Raw genomic sequence first — 19,478 nt, forward strand, 5'->3', positions numbered from 1 at the left:
CAGTGGGGGCCAGAGAGGAGAAACAGAATAAATAAGACAGGTAGTGGGTCAAATGGGGAATGTGGGCAGACCTGATCAAAGACGCGGGGCAGCAACGGGAGTTGAGGGTGACTTCCCGCCATAGCTCCTGAAAGATGGAGCCACCAGAGGGCATTGTGGGAGAGACGGAGCCCTGACCCGGTGGCGGAGGGGCACCCGGGCCTGAGCTCTGAGTGCGTGGGCAGGGCGGGCGGGGACCCCAGCGGGAGACTCCCAGGAAGGTGCAAACTGACTCTCCCTCCCCAGCCCAGCTCAAGATCGACATTTCCCCGGCCCCTGAGAACCCCCACTTCTGCCTCTCCCCGGAGCTGCTTCATGTCAAGCCCTACCCAGACCCCAGGGGCCGGCCCACCAAGGAGATCCTGGAGTTCCCCGCCCGTGAGGTCTATGCCCCCCACACCAGCTACAGGTACAGCCTCTGGGGCAGCTGGGCACTTGAACATGGGGGGCATATGCGGAACAATCTTGAACATGCGGAAGGAGGTCTGCTTCCCCTCCGACACATACAGATGCTGGCCTGAGATGCCACTGCTCTGCTTTAATAGGGAATGTATATGCATGACGGGGCATGTCCTTCCTCCACCCCTCCTTGACCGTCCATGTTCTCTGCCTGCGTCCCCGCCTGCTTCCCTCTCTGCTCCATGACTGGAAGCGGGGCCCAGCGCCCTGGCCGACCTCAGTGGATGGGCAGCTCCTCCCTGTGCAGGGGCCGCATGGGGCAGGGCTGTGTCCCTTGGTGCGTGACTGGTCCTCAGTTCTGCCCAGGCTCAGGCTCAGGCTGGGAGCGCAGCCATGTGGAGTCTGGGAGGGAGGGGAGGCTTAGTCAAGGCACAGGGATACCCCCATTCCGCTGCCCTCCACACCTAGACCCCCGCCAGGCTTACCTCTCCTGAATCTGTCTCAGCCGCTGCTGCTGTGCCATCATCTGCTGCTTCTGTCGCTGCACATGACCCGTGAGGACCCACACGATGTGGCTCTGCTCATCAGCATGGGCCTGTGGGTCAGGACAGAACCCTCAGCTGGGGGCCCCCTCACCTCCTATCCCTGGACTCTGCCCAGATTCCCCCGCTTCCCACTGTATCTGTGTGATCTGGCAAGCCACTGCCTCTCTTTGGCCTCAACTTTCCCAGCTGTAAAATGGAGATGAAATAGGAGTCCCTCTATGGGATTGCTCTGAGCCTGATAGAGATTGTGATGATTTAGTTGCTAAGTTGTGTTAGACTCTTGAAACCCGATGGACCGTAGTCCACCAGGCTTCTCTGACCGTGGGATTTTCAGGCAAGAATACTAGAGTGGGTTGCCATTTCCTCCTCCAGGGGATCTTCCTGACCCAGGAATCGAACCTGTGTCTCCTGCATCACAAGTGGATTCTTTACCACTGAGCTACCAAGGAAGCCCATGATAGAGATTATTAGAGGGTATAAAACAATGCTGGGTACATCATGGGTGCTCCAGAAACACTTTTCTAGTATGCATTTATTGAATAACTACTATGTGCCCCATCCCAGGTTGAGGATTTTATCTGCACTGAGTCCCTGGCTCTATTTTGAGACATCAGTTGTTGTTCTTATTTACAAATAAGGAAACTGAGGTATGGGAAGGCGCATAGCTTTTGCCCACGGTCACATAGCATAGAGGCCAGGGTACCAGAAGGCTTAACTGGGTCTGGGGAGCCTCTGGGACAGAAGGTTCAGAAATGAGGTCTGATTGTGAATTGAGGTCTTGATTCCCCCAGGGCCAGGAACCCCTTACCTTTAAGTCCTCAAATTCTTGGTGGGCATGGCCCAGCCACACGCCCTTCAGCTGGTCTTCTAGCCACTTCATTTTCTCCCTCAGCACCTGTTGTCCCTGGGCCACCTCACCCAGCGCCTGGGCTGTGGCCTCTGCCTGCAGCTTGAGACCATCCTCTTCTATCTACCAATAGACAGTGGATGTTAGTAGGATGACCTGCTGAGATCAGCCTGATTTTAACACTGGAAATCCTATATTCCAGGAACCCCCTCACTCCTGGGAAAACCCCAACGGTCAGCCCAGGCATAACTCCACCATAGACTCCTACCCACCCCACAACACCCCAACTGCAGTGCCCACCTGCATCTCCAATAGACTCGCACGTAGCTCTTGGGCTGCATCCTGGCCCTGGCTGATCTCCTTCCCCAGGAACCCCAGCGCCTGGCCATAGAGGCTCAGGCTGTTCCCGGCCTTTGTCATCTGTGCTTCTGTGGCCTTGTACACGCCGTTGAGAGCCTGGCTCAGCTGCAGGGCCCCATGGAAGAGCAGGGTGAGCTCCTCCTGCTGCGCTGGCTCCGAGCCACTCATGGAACCCGCCGGTGCCGGCTGGACTGCCATTGCCAGGGCACACAGCAGGCACAGCGTGAGCACAGGCATGGCTGGAGGGCTGGGGAGGGTGTGGCCACAGCCCCCATGGGGCTGCCTTTTATGCCTTAACTTCAGGTCAGTCATTAACCAGCCAGCTGGGTGCCCCGTGTTGTGCAAGGGCCTGGAGGTGGTACCACAGTTGCATCAGGTGGATGTCCAGCCAGCCACGCCGGAATCACGCCGGCTGGGGCTTGGGGCCGGGTGTGGGCTGGGGCACTGGTGAGAGCATAGGCCCAGGCCTGGCTGGAGAACCCTGCGGCTCATAGCCGCCGTTTCCCCTCTGTGGATGGGCGTGACAACAGTAACCGTGAGGCTTTTATGATCGCCAGTGGTTCACCCACAGCTGCCCCACTGCTATTACACAGTGGCTGGTCTCATAACCTTCTCACAAGCCTGCAATGCCCAAGTCTTTGTTGACCTGGTTAAGAGCTAGGGGAGCAGGTCGTGGAGATCTTTCAAGGCCACACAGCCTGACTCCAGGACCTCCACGTGCCCTGGATCAATGCTCACTGCTGTTTTTCTCCCTGGATGACTGTGGGCAAGTGCTTCTGTTTCCCTGCCTGTGACTGTGAAATGGGGGATGATGTGAGGTCCCCCCGCCCAGTAGGCTGCTCATTTATTTCTATAAATGAGTCGTTTTATGTCAGGTGCTTAGAACAGAGCCCAACACACAGTTGATCCCACATTAGTGTTTGGTGCAATTATTGACATTATTGTTGCTTAATATCATTGATATGACAAAGGCTCAGCTGGGAGGCTTGATGCCCTCATTATATAGTTAGGGAAACGGAGACCCAGGGGGCTGCTGGGGCTTGTACAAGCTTACTCTGGAGGAGGGAGGCAGAACTCTGACCTCAGCCCAGCTCTTACCTCCAACTAGCCTCTGTTTCCCCAGCTGAGAGACAGGCCATATAACTCTAGTGGCCTTTTCTGGGGAAAGGGGCAGTCAGGCTCCTGCGCTGGATGATGGGCAGGTCAGCCTGGGCAGCGCTCAGGCTTAATGCTGGCTGCCTGGGCCACCTTCTTGGAAGCCTGGCCCTGAGCACCCATGTGTCTCCTCTGCCTCCCCACGCACCCCCAGTGACCCTGAAGTCCCTCTGTATTCCCACCCTCTGTCAGTCTGTTCCCCCACCTGTGCTCTGAAGGGTACCCGTCTATTCCCCGCTCTCTGCACTCCCATCTCCCGCCTGCGGCCCGTCACTGTCCCTGACCCAGCCCTCAGTGTCCCGGCGGGGTGGCCACTGTGCCCAGGCTCTCCGTCCGTCTGACGTGGACGTGCCCCTGCCCCCCAGGAGCCTGCTCTATGTGTACCCACATAGCCTCAACTTCGGCAGCCGCCAGGGCTCTGTGCGCAACCTCACCGTGCGAGTGCAGTACATGGCGGGCGAGGACCCCAGCCAGGCCCTGCCGGTCAGTGGCTGGACCCAGGGGAGGTGGGCGGAAGCGGGGGTGGGGGGCTGGTCCCCAGCCAGTCCCTTGTGCCTTTGCTCCCCGCAGGTCATCTTTGGCAAGTCCAGCTGCAGTGAATTTACCCGGGAAGCCTTCACACCGGTGGTCTACCATAACAAGTATGTGGGCTGGGTTGGGGGACTGGTGGGGATACAAATGGGCAGGAAGAGGGGTGGGGGGATGGGCAGGTTCCTGGAGTGCAAATGGGGGAACCTGAGGCAGACAGCAGGGACAGCGGGGCCCAGCAGAGGGGGTGGGACAGGCAAGGGGGAGCCCAGCCCCCAGCAGAACCCCCAGCCCGGCCCCGCCAGGTCTCCTGAGTTCTACGAGGAGTTCAAGCTGCGTCTTCCTGCCTGCGTGACTGAGAACCACCACCTGCTCTTCACCTTCTACCACGTCAGCTGCCAGCCCCGGCCTGGCACGGCCCTGGAGACTCCTGTGGGCTTTACTGTGAGCCCCCCGCCGCCTCTCCCCCATCCATGCCCAGCCCTCCCAGCCCTTGTCCGGCCCCACATCTGAGCCCCAGTCTCTTCGCAGTGGATCCCACTGCTGCAGCACGGCCGCCTGAGGACAGGCCCCTTCTGCCTCCCCGTGTCGGTAGACCAGCCCCCGCCCAGCTACTCCGTGCTGACACCGGATGTACGTGCCCCGGACCCTCTGCCAACCAGCACCAGGCCCAGGAACCCCCGTCACTCCCTGCTTTCCTTCCCGCAGCAGCCCTGGGCACCTTTTCCTCTGTTGAGGCCTCGTCACATCCACCCCTGTTGTTAAACCTGTGTGTCCTCCTGCCCCATGGGTGTCCCTCCCTGCTGTGGGGTGTCCCTCACTTGATAATGCCCCCCCCACCTGTGCACACACTGTTCCCCACTAAGACCCCACTGCCTCACCGTTTCTGGCCCCCGTTTGTAGCCCTGCCTGCCTGATCACTCTCCCCGGAGCACTCTCTCCCCATGGGAATGCTGTGTCAACCTCCCACAAACCGTTTCATTTGCACCCAGGTCCTCTCATTATGCTGTTTTCTGTTCAGTCCCTCCAATAACATTCATCCTCAGTCTCCCTTCTCCTATGAGCGTCCTAGGCATCCCTGAGCCTGCCCAGTGGACCCCCGTCAGTGCTCCCCACAATCCGCCCCCATCTCTGGGCTGGGCTGCGGGGCCTGGGGGCAAGGTGCCCAGCTGTTCCCCCAGGCAGGGCCACAGTCAGGCCAGTGTCGCAATGGCCGAGGCTGGTGGCCTGAGCGGCGGTGGGGGAGGGCGGGCCAGTGCCCACCTGGTGTGTCCCTCCCGCAGGTGGCGCTGCCGGGCATGCGCTGGGTGGATGGCCACAAGGGCGTGTTCAGCGTGGAGCTCACAGCTGTGTCCTCTGTGCATCCCCAGGTAGGGGGCGGGCAGTAACCCAGAAGTCTGGCCCTGGGGTTGGGCAACAGTTTCCTCTGTCCTGGGAGGCCTGGCCCTGGGCCATGGACGTGACTTTGGTCAGCAAGGCTGGCTCCCAGGGAAGCTGCTGACTCAGGCAGGGGTGGCCATGCCAATGGCCATCACAGCTGGAGCTTTGGCCTTTTTTGCATGGTCTCTCCTCTTCCCCCTGCCCCCGGGTTGTCCCTTACTATGTCTGTAATCGCTCCTGTCTTTTTCTTTTTTTTTATTTATCAATATTTATCTATTTATTTATTTTTGGTTGTGTGGGTCTTTGTTGCTGCACACACTTTCTCTAGTTGCAGTGAGTGGGGGCTACTCCCTAGTTATGGTGCATGGGCTTCTCATTGTGGTGGCTTCTCATGGAGTGCAGGCTCTCGGGCACACGGGTTTCAGTAGTTGCAGTGTGTGGGCTTCAGTAGTTGGGGCACGTGGGCTCTAGAGCCTGGGCTCAGTAATTGTGGTGCCCAGGCTTAGTTGCTCTGCGGGCATGTGGGATCTTCTTGGGCCAGGGTTCGAATCCACATCCCCTGCATTGGCAAGTGGATTCTTAACTATTGGACCACCGGGGAAGTTCCCTCCTCATTTCTTTTCCATTCACTGGTCTCCAGCCTCAGTGTCTAGACCCACTCAGTCTCCCGCTCACCCCTGGTCCCCCACCAGGACCCCCACCTGGACAAGTTCTTCACCCTCGTGCACGTCCTGGAGGAGGGGGCCTTTCCGTTCCGGCTGAAGGACGCTGTGCTGAGCGAGGGCACCGTGGAGCAGGAGCTGCGGGGCAGCTTGGCGGCCCTGCGCCTCGCCAGCCCCGAGCCCCTTGTCGCCTTCTCCCACCACGTACTGGACAAGCTCGTTCGTCTGGTTGTGCGACCCCCGGTCATTGGTGGCCAGATTGGTGAGCTGTCACAGCCTCAGACTTTAGTTTCCCCATCTAGAGAATGGGCCCAGTGTCTAGTGGTGACCTCCCATGGCCCATTTATCTCTCTGGTCTCAACTTTCTAATCTGAAAAATGGCCCCTCAGTCCCCTAGTCCCCTGACCTTTTGAAGACCATGTGACCCCCTTGGACCCTGAAGTAGGAGCTTGGAACTAGACCTGTGCTCTGTCCGGCAGTGAACCTGGGTCGTGGCGCCTTTGAAGCAATGGCCCATGTGGTCAGCCTCGTCCACCGGAGCCTAGAGGGTGCCCAGGACACCCGTGGTCACTGCCCACTGCTGGCTGCATATGTCTACTACGCCTTTCGACTGCCTGGCACGGAGCCCAGCCTCCCGGGTGGTGAGTGTTGGTGGGAGACTCTGGGAGCAGGAAATACCTGGGAGGGAAGCATCCTAAGCAAAGGGAAGGCATGTGCAAAGGTCCTGAGGCTGTACAGGCCTTGATTGGTTTGCGCAATTTATAGGAGAGCAGGAGAGAGAGAACTTTGTGCCCCAACCTGAGGGCTGCGGTCTCTGTAAATTTTATTGTCAAGTGATTCAGCCAGTCAGCAAGCAGGGACTGGAGCAGAGCTGCCTGGGTTTGACTCTCAGTTCTGCCTATAAGCTCTGTGACCTCAGGCAATGACTTTACCTCTCTTGGCCTGTTTTCCTATCTTTTAAACAGTGATAATAGTACTGCTCCTCTTGTGGAAAGTGAAAGTGTTAGTCACTCAGCAACCCCATGGATTGTAGCTCACCAGGCTCCTCTGTCCATGGGATTCTCCAGGCAAGAATAGTGAAGTGGGTTGCCATTTCTTTCTCCAGGGGATCTCCCTGACCCAGGAACTGAACCCAGGTCTCCTGCATTGCAGGCAGATTCTTTACCATCTGAGCCCCTAGGGAAGTCCAAATGGCATAGTAATCCATGTGAAATACTTCGCACAGTGAACACTCAATAAAGTTGGATATTTTCTTTCTTTTTTTTTTAAAGTTGGATATTTTCATTTGCTAAATAATTAATAATAACCAGTAACCCCTCTGGACACATACAATATGCCGGGCACTCAGTGTTTTTCATCCTTCTCAAAATTGCTAAGGCAGAGCCACTATTACACCCCCTTTATGGGTGAGGAACCTAGAGGTTTAGAGGCAGAAGGTGACTTTAGGGACTTCTCTGAAGGTCCAGTGGTTAAGACTCTGTGCTTCCACTGCAGGGGATGTAGGTTCAATCCCTGGTCGGGGAACTAAGATCCTTCATGCTGCATGATGCAGCCAAAAGAGCAACCCCATAACAAAAAAAGAAAGTGACTTCACCAAGGGCATCCAGCTGGGAAGGGACAGGAGGTCATCAGGGCAGGTGGGCAGGGGGCTGAGCGTATTCCTTCCATCCTCAGGGGCCCCTCCAGTGACGGTGCAGCCTGCCACGCTGGCCCGTGGCCCTGGCCGCCCCGCCAGCCTCTACCTGGCACGTTCTAAGAGCATCAGCAGCAGCAACCCCGACCTGGCCGTGGCCCCTGGCTCTGTGGATGACGAGGTCTCCCGCATCCTGGCCAGCAAGGTAGACGAGGGGCCCCTGCTGGCGCCAGCCTCAGTGGTCATGGCTGCTGTGTGGGTGGGTGAAAGATCTCAGTGTTGATGGAAAACAGGGAATGACAACCAACAGCACAGATGAAGACTTGACCCTGGGGGGTTCCCTGGCGGTCCAGTGGGTAGGACTCCACACGTTCACTGCCAAGGGTGTGGGTTCAGTCCCCGGTTGGGGAACTAAGATCCCACAAGCCACGTGCGTGTGTGTGTGCTGAGTCGCTTCAGTTGTGTCCAACTCTTTGTGACCCAGTGGACCTTAGCCTGCCTGGCTCCTCTGTCCATGGGATTCTCCAGGAAAGAATATTGGAGTGGGTTGCTATTTTCTTCACACAAGCCACCCAGAATGGCAAAAAAAAAACTTGACCCTGGACAGCGGGGCTGGGCTCTGGCTGTTAGTTCGGGAGCTGTGACTTGGATTCTGAGGCTGACCCAAGGATGGGTGACTGGAGCTTGAAAAAAGAGAAGCGTGTATGTAGCGCAGCGGGGTGTTTCCACATGTGCCACAAGCATGTATCTACAGGGGGGGCGCCCATGTGCACAATGCCCACGCACATTGGAACACAGTTGCGTGTACTCATGTGTTCCATGCACAGACATATGTGGGAGGCATATACACACATATCTTGTGTGTGTTTTGTACACATATATTGCAGGGTCACATGTGGGTGTCCACGTGGGCACATGTGTGGCCCAGGGCAGTGAGCACACTCCATGTTTGTCGCTGGTTTCCCTACCCTCTGCCCATAGACACTACCACTTACCCATGTATCTCCAGGGTATCGACCGCTCACACTCCTGGGTGAATGCTGCTTATGCTCCGGGAGGCAGCAAGGCTGTACTGCGACGGGCCCCCCCTTATTGCGGGGCTGACCCCCGACAGGTGCCCTCCCTACCTGACGTGCCTCTGCACGTGCATCACCCCACCTCAGCATGGGCTCCTCCCACCTTCCTGGCTGCTGCCAACTAACCTAGGGGGGCTGCCTGGAGGAGGCGGCAGACCCACCCTCCACCTCCTGCCTTCGTTTGGGGCTGTGGCATGGATGTTGTGGATGTTATAGGCAACACAGGGGATCTTCACCAGCCTTTTGCTGCCACACAGACCACAGCCTCAGGCAGAGACAGAAGGGACAGAGTGGTATCCAAATAGCATGCAAATGATGTGCAGTGACAGAAAGGGAGGGGCAATATGCAAATAGCATGCAAATGACCCAGCCACTCTAACCTCACTTCCTGCATGGCCTCTCTCTCTGTGTCTCCTTAATCCACTCTGTTCAGGAGATTCAACTGTCCCCTTGACACAGCAACCTGAATGATGCCCAGAGGGTGGAACTGAACCTTGGCTCCCTCATCCCATTTCAGGCAGAGGGACCCTTCCCAGGACCCTGGTGTGGGGAGGGGCTTTGCCCTCAGATAGTCCTGAGATGAGTCCTGGTTCTGTTAGGGGCTCACCCTGCGCTCCAGGCTCTGAATTTTCAGAAGTGGTGAAGACTCGCTGTTCAGTACAGCAGCCCCAAGCCTGGGAAGGAGTTAGGGCGTCACAGGTAGGACTTCGTTGGGGAGACAGATCCTCGGGCCAGCCTCATCCTTGAGCTGCTGGCTAGTCAGGGAGATTGATGCCCATCAAACAAACGCACGACTATGTTAGTGCAGGAGGTGAAAACGCCTGCAAGGAAGTGAACCAAGACAGGGTGATCTGAAGAGTCTCTCTCCTAGGTGACCTAAAGAGTGAGATGGAGCCAGCCGGGGACGAGTGGGTGTTCCAGGTGGAGGGGAAGGCCTCTGCAGAGGTTGGGAGCAAGCTCAGAGGCCCCTGGGCACCCAAGGCTAGATTCCCTGCACACTTGGCCCCAGGCCAAGTGTTCCAGCTTTGTGCCTGTCACCTAGGCAACCTGCACGGCCTGGCAACCAGGGGACTGTTCACAGCTTGAGCAGGGGAACTTCTGGGCAGACTTCTAAGATTTCTGAGAATCTGGTTTCATGGGCCTTTCCAGTACCCCCCTGACATTTTTAACAGGCCTCCCCACAGTGCCCTCAGTTCTCTGGGGTGTCGGCTGGGCTTGGAAGAGCACACTGGAGGTGACAAGGTGTCAAGAGGGCAGGCATTCCAGGCCTCAGGAGGAGGAGGGGGGAGGCAGCAGTGAGGCTGGCCTTGGCAATGGGTGACCCATCTGATGCAGGCCAGGGAGCCCAGGGCGTGTAGCTGGGACTGAGGGAGCTGTGGGGGCCCCCTCATGCTTGAGGCAAGGGCCTGGGCAGTTTCCAGGGCTGGGCCAGTTCCATCATTGGGTCATCTCCTCTCCCTGTCAGTGGCCTCACCTTTTGACCAGCAAAGGAGGAGGGGAGAGTGGAGCTTGAGCACTCCATACCCGTTTCACAGATGGGGATGCTGAGGCCTGGCGAGGCCCCAAGTAAGGCTGGAGTGGGGCCAGGCCTGGAACCTGGAGCTCTCGGCTGCTCCTGCTGCCTCTCATCATTTCACCTCCCCTGTCTTTATCTTTCTTTTTCTTCTTTCTCCTCCTCCATCCTCCCCTTTAATCCCCTTTGTCTGTACTCTGCGCCCCTGTCTACACTCGCACTCCTCCACCTTGTTGCCCTCTATCCATCGGTGAACTCATGGACTCACTCACCCTCCACCCTCAACCCCACTTGCGCTCCCTGCCTCTGACCACATTATCTTCTCCATCTATGTTCTCCATCTATGTTATCTTCCCCATTCATTCTCTCCACCTATGCGCCACCCCACCACCACTTTTCTCTTACCTTTGTCTGCTGGGTCCTGCTCCATCCGTGCTCACCTCTGACGGGCTCCCGTCCACATCCTCACCTGTCCCCTTCACCCTGCTTGTCACCTCCTTACCGTGTCTTGCTTATTCTCATCTCTTCCATCACGTTCATGCCTTTTCCATCTGTACCTACACACTGCTGTCTTTATTTATTAACACTGCTCGTTCCATCCACACCCCCCCGTCCGTCTACATGGGCACACCTCCCCTCCATCCACGCCGCCGACCATCTCTCTTCTCCATCCGTACCATCTGCACCCACACTAACCGCCCCCCACCCCCCACCATCCCATCCCCTCGCCATTCCATCATAGGCCATCGACCGCAGCTCTAGCCGAACCTCTTCCTGCCTCGAGAGCTCCTCCTCGTCCCCGCCCACCACCCAGCCGAGACCCACTGTGCAGAAGGTAGTAGGAGGCAGGGGGTGGGTGACTCCACTTTGGGATCCAGAGCTCCCGTGACCCCCCAAGCCCAGTGGGGTCTGGAGAGCCAGGGAAAGGGCACGCTGACTCCTTCTGGTCCCTCTCCTCCTGCATGGCCTCCCATTGCTCTAACCCCGAGCCATCCAGCTGCATCCTCCCCTGTCACACTGGGGGTACTGCGTGGGCACCTCTGCACTCCGTGACCCCTGCCCCTGCCCCCAGCTGCTGCATGAGGAGCTGGCCCTCCAGTGGGTGGTCAGCGGCAGCGCTGTGCGCGAAGCCGTCCTGCAGCACGCCTGGTTCTTCTTCCAGCTCATGGTGAGACTCCCTGTTCCCTGCCTGAGAGCAAGGGGCCCCGAGGAGACTCTCTTAAGGGAGAGAAACCCCCTGAGATTGCACCTAAGCCCCCTAAGAAATGGTCCCAAGAGACCCCCATATGGAGATAAGAGATGCCTAAGTGAATCTCTCCCTGGAGAGCCCCTGAAACTTACCTGAAACTCCCTCCCCTGTGTGAAGGATTCTCCCCCCACTTTTCCTGTGACACCATTGAGAAACTCTACCTAGCGAGGAGACCTACCTCATCCCCAAGAGACAGAAGGAAGCTATTGAGATCAGACTTGAACACGCCCCCAGACTCTTCAAGAGGTGCCTTGAACTATTCCTGCTGACTATAACGGCCCCCACCTCAATCTGGTGGGCCTTGAAGCCCCACCCTCTTTCCTACCGCCCAACTTTGACCCCTGGAGACCAGTTCTAGCCCCACACATGCTCTCTCGGAGCCTCCTACCCCTCTAGCTAGCCCTCACTTAAGCCCCACCCATGGCCTTCTTGGGCCCCGCCCACACGGTCAGGTCTCAGGATTCCTTCTGCCCACCTTTAGCCCACCTCAGGCCATCACTCACAGTCCCCCAAGTTCCACCCCCTTCTGGCGAGCCACCTCCACCTCCACCCCCCATCCTGTTGCTTGGCCCCCAGGTGAAAAGCATGACGCTGCACCTGCTTCTGGGTCAGAAGCTGGACACACCCCGCAAACTTCGCTTCCCTGGACGATTCCTGGATGACATCGCAGCCCTGGTGGGCTCTGTAGGCCTGGAGGTTATCACCCGCGTCCACAAGGTGAGGGGTGTGGGGCCTCCGTGGTGTGGGGGGGGGCAGGGGTGCTGAGGGAAGACATGGAGCCAGCCAGGTGGGGTGCCAATCTGCCTGGTGCTTCCTGGCTACAAGACCACAAATCCCATTCACTGGATGGGTCTGTTCACTCAACATCTCTTTCTTAAAGCACCTACTGTGTGCACAGCCCTAGGCTGGGAACTAGAGACAGATGGTGGTGACCAAAACAGACCCAGTTCCTTGCCTTCATGGAGCTGTTAGGGAGAGATTTGAAGGAGGTAAAGGAGCAGTCTGTGTGATATCCAAGGGAAAAGTGTTCTAGGCAGCAGGAGCAGCAGTTGCAAAGGCCCTGAGGCAGGACCTGCCTCCGTTAGAAAGCAGTGAGGAGGTGAATGGCTGCAGTGGAGTTAACCAAGGATAGGAATGAGAGTTGGGGAGGGCAGGGAGGTGGCAGGGCAGATCCATTAGCCCTTAGCACAGTGGCAGTATACAGTAAGTACTCAATAAATGGACATTGATATTCTGAGACCTTGACAATCATCCAGACTCCGAACTACTAACCTAGTGCTCACAGGAGCTGAGCAGACAATAATAATGATAATCAAATTGTGCATTTGTTGAGCACTTGGCTGTGTACCTGAATACTTTAGGTGGATCCCATCATTAAACTCTCCCAACAGCTTCATGAACTTAGTGTTATTGTTTTCTGCATTTTGCCAATGGAGAAACTGAGGCAGAGAATGACTAATAACCTGATATCACATGACTGGGAAGGGGCAGAATGGAGATTTGAACCCTCACCACCAGGTTCAGTTGGGAGAGTAGGGCTTCTGGTGGACCAGAGGGCATATGCCCACTGGCTGTGGCCAGAATGTTTGATTTTTTTTAATATAACTTTATTTATTTTGGGTTGTGCTGGGTTTTCATTGCTGCTCGCACCTTTCTTTAGTTGCGGAGAGTGGGGTCTACTCTAGTTGTGGTGCGCAGGCTTCTCATTGTGGAGCACAGGCTCCAGGGCACGTGGGCTCCGTAGTTGTGGCTCCCAGGATCTAGAGCACAGGCTCAGTAGTTGTGGCACACAGGCTTAGTTGCTCCGAAGCATGTGTGAATTCTCCCGGATCAAGGATTAAACCCGTGTCTCCTGCATTGGCAGGTGAATTCGTAACCACTGAGCCACAGGGAAGTCTAGAATGTCTGATTTTCAAAGAGAAAGGGGACTTCTGTATTTGATGGGAATTTCCCAGATGTTTGAAATGCCGGTCCAGCCCAAGCTGGCTCTTGTGCAATTCCCCATGACCTTTGGGCTGATCTCAAAGGCCTTGACCTGGTTGCACTAAAGTCTCCCTAAGAGCTAAGTTCCAGATTACGAGGAAATCCCTCTTCAAGAGGCCTACGGGGAAGAACAGCACCCTTGAGAAGCAGCTTCGTCACTGGGTGGGGGGCATCGGTGACGGGTCCCAGCGGTCGTTCCTTCACTGGACATTTATGGAGCATCCAACTATATCAGACTCCATGCACCGGGCAGACCTTGTCTCTGCCCTCCTGTGGACTTGGAGCTCAGGCGGGTTTTGTATTTTGTCTCTGGGTCACAGGACCTGAGAACCCCTGAGGCTAACTTGTGAGGCCTTAGGGTAACTCATGAGAACAGGAGGGCAGCTGGGCCTTGAGGCCATATCAGCCTCCTTGCTGTTCCACTTGCTGGGCACTTCCTGCTCCAGGGCCTTTGCACTTACTGTTCCTTCTTTCTCTTCCTTCAGGCTTTCCTCTCTTTTTTTACTTACTTTGTTTTTGGCTGTGATGGGTCTTCACTGCTGTAAATGAGTTTTCTCTAGTTGCAGCAAGCACGGGCCTATACTCCAGTTGCAGTGCTCAGGCTTCTCATTGTGGTGGCTTCTCCTATTTTGGCCACCTGATGCAAAGAGCCAACTCATTGGAAAAGAACCTGATGCTGGGAAAAATTGAAGGCAAAAGGAGAAGAGGGCGGCAGAGGATGAGATAGTTAGATAGCATCATCAACTCAATGGACATGAATTTGAGCAAACTCCTGGAGATAGTGAATGACAGGGGAGGCTGACATGCTGCAGTCCATCAGATTGCAAAGGGTCAGATATGACTTAGGGAATGAACAACTCTTGTTGTGAGCACAGGCTCAATAGTTGTGGAGTATGGGCTTAGTTGCTCCAAAGTGCGTGGGATCTTCCTGGTCCAAGGATCTAACTTGTGTCCCCTGCATTGGCAGGCAGATGCTTAATCACTGGACCACCAAGAAAGTCCCCAGGCTTCTCTTGGAATAGCATCCTGTTAGGTGTCTTTGAAACATGTAGAACTATTTGGAATACTTTTGTTTATCAGTTAGGGCAGAGGTTAATTTGCTTGAATATCCTCACAAGCGGTTTAAATGTGACCAGAGTTTATTCCTGAGCGTAAGTGGGTTGGAGGGAGCTCCACGGTGTGGGCCTGGCCATCTCACTTCATCATAGTACCCACCACATCAGGTATTACAAGGTGGTGGGAACAGGAGGACCCGCCACGTCACTTTTCTCAAATTCCATTGGCCAGACTGTGGTCATGTGATTTTTCTCAGTTGCAAGGAAGGCTGGGAAATGTAGTCCCTACCCAGCTCTGAACTCTGAGAAAGGGCCCCAATACCTAAGAGAGGCTATGGGGGGAGTTAGCAGCCAGTCTCTGCCATCTGCGTTGTCTTACTGAAATCTGGTGAGAGAGGGGACTTCCCTAGTGGTCCAGTGGCTAAGACTTGGTGCTCCCCATGCAGGGGGCCCGGGGTTTGATCCCTGGCCAGGGAACTAGATCCCACGTGCTGCAACCAAGACCCAGCACAGCCAAATAAATAAATACTAGTAAAAATAAATAAATAAAATCTAGTGAGAGAAGAAAAAAGCGTGCCCTCAACAGAGCTGGATGGAGAATAGACACCTACCTGGGGGGGAGGGAAAGGCTAGTCAGAGAGAGGAGGACAAGCAGAAAGGCCAGGAGTCTGAAGCTGAGACAAGGGCGTGTCAAGGAGACCCAAGGCCTTGGGCAGGGACTGAGGCTCGATGGGGCGAGTGGGCGTAGGCTGACAGGCCCTGTGCCCCCAGGACGCGGAGCTGGCTGAGCGCCTCAACGCCAGCCTGGCCTTCTTCCTCAGCGATCTGCTGTCCCTGGTGGACCGCGGCTTCGTCTTCAGCCTGGTCCGGGCTCACTACAAGCAGGTAGGCGTGGGTGTGGTGGGCACGGCGCACCTGCAGGAACGTGGGGGGACTGGCAGTCCTTCGGGGGACGCAGGTGGGGGGTGGGCGGCCCCTTGTGATTCACCTGCCAACCCCTCCCCTGCAGGTGGCCACACGGCTGCAGTCAGCCCCCAACCCGGCAGTGCTGCTGACTCTGCGCATGGACTTCACTCGCATCCTCTGCAGCCACGAGCACTACGTGACCCTCAACCTCCCCTGCTGCCCTCTGTCGCCCCCGGCCTCGCCCTCACCCTCGGTGTCCTCCACCACCTCCCAGGTGGGCTGGCCCCGCATGTGCCGCCTCTTCTTGACCCGCCAACCTCTTGCCTTTCAGCCCTTTCTCTGCGGTTCCCTCATCTCTGTCCATTTCACACATAGGCCACTGCCCAAGGGATTGACCCTTCTCTCTGACCCTGCATTCTCAGCAACTTCCCGGGAGGACCAGCTTCTGATTTCTTACTTCTAACTCCCAAACTGGCATTCCATCTGCCGTTTCTAAGATTTCTGATTTTGGACTCAACCCCCTGTCATCTCACAGATGAGTTAACCCCGACCTCTCCCCTCTGACCCTGGACCCCCTCACCCCCTGTTTTGTCCCCCATCCTCTCCAGAGCTCCACCTTCTCCAGCCAGGCCCCAGACCCCAAGGTAGTCAGCATGTTCGAGCTGAGCGGGCCTTTCCGGCAGCAGCATTTCCTGGCTGGGCTCCTGCTGACGGAACTGGCCCTAGCCATGGAACCTGAGGCTGAGGGGTGAGTGCAGGCCCTGTCTGGTCCCCCGGGGTGGGGGCTAGGGTCCAGGAGCCACGCCCACTCCATCCTGAGCACCTCACAATTTACAGGGCGTCCCTGCTGCACAAGAAGGCCATCTGTGCTGTCCACAGTCTGCTCTGCAGCCATGACGCCGACCCCCGCTATGCCGAGGCCACCGTGAAGGCCCGGGTGGCTGAGTTGTACCTCCCGCTGCTGTCACTAGCCCGGGACACGCTGCCACGGCTGCATGACTTTGCCGGTCAGCAGGGCAGGGTGGGGAGGAGCAGGTTCCATCATCTGGGGACCTGATATGATCCCATAAGGCTCAGGTGGGGCAAGGTGGGCAAGGAGTTAAAACATGGGTGTTAGGGTCAGAGGAGCAGGTTTAAGTTCTGCCACAGGGCCCCAGGAAAGCCTCAAGGTCAGAAAAGGCTCAAGTCAGAAAAGGTGGGCAAGGAGTAAAAAACCTGGGTGTTAGCATCAGAGAAGTGGCTTTAAGTCCTGCCATAGGGCCTCAAGAAAGCCATTAACTTTGCTGAGCCTCAAGTTTCTCACCTGTAAAAATGGGGACAGTGGTAGTACCAACTACTCCTAGGATTTTGTGAAAATCTGGGGAGGTGTAGGCCTGGAATACTGTCAGTGCACGATAAACAGGAGATGAATTATCTTTTAGAAAGAGGTGGGAGGAGGGAGAGGTTGGGAACATCAGGGTGAGAGGGCAATTGGAGCCTTTTGTTCATTAATTTGCACGTTGACCAGCACCGTTGATGAACAAGTGTGCACTGTGGTTGAAAGATACAGACTTGGAATTGGTGGGTTGATGCCCTTTATCATTTCGGGGAAACTCTCAGTTGTTATCTTTTGATTTTTTTTTTTTTTTTCCTGCCTCCTTTTCTCTCTTCTCTCCTCCTGGGACTCCAATGACACGTATGTTAGACCTTTATGATCCTGTTACACGTGTCTGCTATGCTCTGTTCTGCTTTTCATTCTGTTTGCTCTCTTGTGCATGAGTTAGGAAACTTTTCACCTGTGTTTGAGCTCACTACCTCTGTCTTCTGCTATGTCTGGTCTTCTGTTAACACCCTCTGTTGAGTTCTGAATTTCAGATGTTTCATTTTTCACTTGTAATATTTGATGTTTTTTGTTGTAGATTTCAGCTCTCTGTTGATATTCTCCATCTTTTTACCCTTGTTTGTGCATCTTTTCTACATTTTATTTTTAAAAATTTATTTATTTATTTGGTTGCACTGGGTCTTAGTTATAGCATTTGAGGTCTTTAGTTGAAGCACATGAACTCTTAGTTGCAGCATGTGGGATGTAATTCCTTGACCAGAGATTGAACCCAGACCCCCTGCATTGGGAATGCAAAGTCTTAGCCGCTGAACCACCAGGAAAGTCCTCTACTTTTTATTTCAGTGTCCTTGTTTGCTCACTTCAATATTTGATCATCTCTGTGGCATGCCTGCTTCTGTTGTCTTTTCTCCCCTGTCAATCACATTTTCCTGCCTCTTCATGTCTTATGATTTTTTTCTTGTATTTTGGACATTGTGTGTAAAAGGGCCATCAGGACTGAGGCAGTGTCCTCTTTTCCCAGTGAGGGTTCGTCTTTCCTTCTCTTAGGCAGATAGGATAAGGGGCTGATCACCTCAAGCCAGTCAGGAATCCATGTTAAACTGGGCTGGAGCTTGAATAAAATTCAGTTGACTTTTTATCTCAAGAATCTCTAGGCTGAGACCTATTCTGTATTTGTTGGTAGCAGCTCTCTCTGATGATACTGTTTTGGAGGCGAGTGGAGAGGATAATCTTTTAAGATCATAGATTTTGGAACCAGACTGTTTAGGTTAAAATTCTAGCTTTACCATTTACCTATTACATGACCCCAAGCAAGTAACTTAACCTGTCTTTACCTCAGTCCCTTCTTCCATAAGGTAAGGATGATAAAAGTACTTAATTCATAGGGTTGTGTTGAAGAATAATAGTTAATATTTTTAAAGTGCTTAGAACACCACCTGACACGTAGGAAATCCATGTACGTGTGAGTTGATGCTATAATAATAGCAGCAGTTGTTATGGTTGTCACCACTGTCATCGTTGTCATCATCATCTTTACAATGACTACTCCTGTGCACCAGGCCATGTTCTAAGCATTGAGCATAGAGTGGCCAGAGCAGATAGATATAGTCCAGGCCTTTGTGGATCTTAGTTGCACGATGACTGTATCTAATTGCAAATACAATAAGTGAACTCTGGGAGTCAATAACTAGAGACCGCACCCTGGTCTGGGGGGGTGGTATCAGGGAAGGCTTCCTTGAGGAGGTGACCTCTGAGCTGAAATTTGAGAAAGAGACAGAACTAACCGAGTTCTCTTGGTTCTTTTATCCCAGAGGGCCCAGGTCAACGCTCAAGACTGGCCTCGATGCTCGACTCAGACACAGAAGGGGAAGGGGATGTGGGAGGCACCATCAACCCCTCAGTGGCCATGGCCATTGCAGGTGGCCCCCTGGCCCCTGGCTCCCGGGCCAGTATCTCCCAGGGCCCGGTGACGGTGAGTACTGGCCTTGTCCCCAGAGACACCATCTAACATCTGATCATCTTTGTGCCTGTGTCTAATGTCTTTTCTCCCTTATCAATCACATCTTCCTACCTCTTCACATGTTTTGTGATTTTCTGTTGTATTTTGGACATCATGTGCCCAATAACCCAGTAATAGAAGTTATGTAATCAAGTACCAATCGGCCAGTTCTCACTTTACTATGGAGAAAATGAAGGTCAACGCTTCCTTCTGAGCCCCCTGTCCCCTCTCCGGCCCCAGGCTGCTCGCTCAGGCTACGCCCTCTCCGCTGAGTCCAGCCGGACCTTGCTGGTGTGTGTGCTCTGGGTCCTGAAGAACGCTGAGCCGGCCCTGCTGCAGCGCTGGGCTGCGGACCTGACCCTCCCTCAGCTGGGTCGTGTCTTGGACTTGCTGTACCTCTGCCTGGCTGCCTTCGAGTACAAGGTTCGAAGGTCGGGCAGGGGACTGGGGCGTAGGGGGCAGATTCAGGACACATAGTGGGAGCCTGCAGTGACGTGGGCTGGGTGTGAAGGGGTGGCCTGTGCACCAGGAGCTGGGGGGCGGGGGTAGACTGTTGCAGTGAGGTACGTTACCCACCAGCTGCTCCTGCAGTTTTGCCCCTGAGAGAAGTTCCTGATAGAAACCAAGGAACAGTAAGAGTCCATGTACCTTTCTCAGCTCTCCTGGTGGCTCAGTGGTAAAGAGCCTACCTGCCAAGGCAGGAGACGCAAGAGACGTGGGTTCGATCCCTGGGTTGGGAAGATCCCCTGGAAGAGGAAATGGCAATCCACTCCAGTATTCTTGCTTGGAGAATCCCATGGACAGAGGAGCCTGGTGGGCTACAGTCCA

At 55.2% G+C, this 19,478-nt stretch overlaps 2 protein-coding genes across 13 annotated transcripts in view; one reads left to right on the forward strand and one right to left on the reverse strand.

Moving 5' to 3' along the window:
• DOCK6 (dedicator of cytokinesis 6) overlaps window positions 1-19,478 on the forward strand; it is a 47,579-nt gene that overhangs the window by 17,540 nt on the left and 10,561 nt on the right. For 5 of the 11 annotated variants that reach the window (XR_006269097.1, XM_043466567.1, XM_043466573.1 and 2 more), the window contains exons 14-32: window positions 286-448; window positions 3,711-3,828; window positions 3,916-3,986; window positions 4,179-4,317; window positions 4,405-4,506; window positions 5,157-5,243; window positions 5,946-6,177; window positions 6,395-6,556; window positions 7,590-7,753; window positions 8,558-8,662; window positions 10,880-10,972; window positions 11,210-11,305; window positions 11,963-12,103; window positions 15,196-15,309; window positions 15,434-15,604; window positions 15,939-16,078; window positions 16,168-16,337; window positions 18,463-18,623; window positions 18,891-19,073. Coding sequence is in view for 10 of the 11 variants with exons in the window: in XM_043466567.1 (XP_043322502.1) it covers window positions 286-448; window positions 3,711-3,828; window positions 3,916-3,986; window positions 4,179-4,317; window positions 4,405-4,506; window positions 5,157-5,243; window positions 5,946-6,177; window positions 6,395-6,556; window positions 7,590-7,753; window positions 8,558-8,662; window positions 10,880-10,972; window positions 11,210-11,305; window positions 11,963-12,103; window positions 15,196-15,309; window positions 15,434-15,604; window positions 15,939-16,078; window positions 16,168-16,337; window positions 18,463-18,623; window positions 18,891-19,073 (2,612 nt within the window). In the remaining variant the exon portion in view is untranslated. Of the gene's footprint in view, window positions 1-285; window positions 449-3,710; window positions 3,829-3,915; window positions 3,987-4,178; window positions 4,318-4,404; window positions 4,507-5,156; window positions 5,244-5,945; window positions 6,178-6,394; window positions 6,557-6,880; window positions 7,186-7,589; window positions 7,754-8,557; window positions 8,663-9,223; window positions 9,266-10,879; window positions 10,973-11,209; window positions 11,306-11,962; window positions 12,104-15,195; window positions 15,310-15,433; window positions 15,605-15,938; window positions 16,079-16,167; window positions 16,338-18,462; window positions 18,624-18,890; window positions 19,074-19,478 lie in introns of those variants that run through there. The other 6 variants (XM_043466570.1, XM_043466572.1, XM_043466571.1 and 3 more) reach the window with 4 other exon arrangements.
• On the reverse strand, window positions 558-2,487 carry ANGPTL8 (angiopoietin like 8). Of its 2 annotated transcripts, none has more exons than XM_043466583.1 (4): window positions 2,131-2,487; window positions 1,792-1,953; window positions 924-1,033; window positions 558-840 (listed from the first exon to the last, which is right to left on the reverse strand). In XM_043466583.1, the coding sequence occupies exons 1-4, from the start codon at window positions 2,425-2,427 to the stop codon at window positions 813-815; spliced, it is 597 nt and encodes a 198-aa protein (XP_043322518.1). In that variant the 5' UTR covers window positions 2,428-2,487; the 3' UTR covers window positions 558-812. The 2 variants fall into 2 exon arrangements, with proteins under 2 accessions (XP_043322518.1, XP_043322517.1); XM_043466582.1 differs by having other exon boundaries at window positions 765-857.

The sequence above is a fragment of the Cervus canadensis genome, chromosome 4, assembly GCF_019320065.1.
Source record: "Cervus canadensis isolate Bull #8, Minnesota chromosome 4, ASM1932006v1, whole genome shotgun sequence".
NCBI lineage: Eukaryota > Metazoa > Chordata > Mammalia > Artiodactyla > Cervidae > Cervus > Cervus canadensis.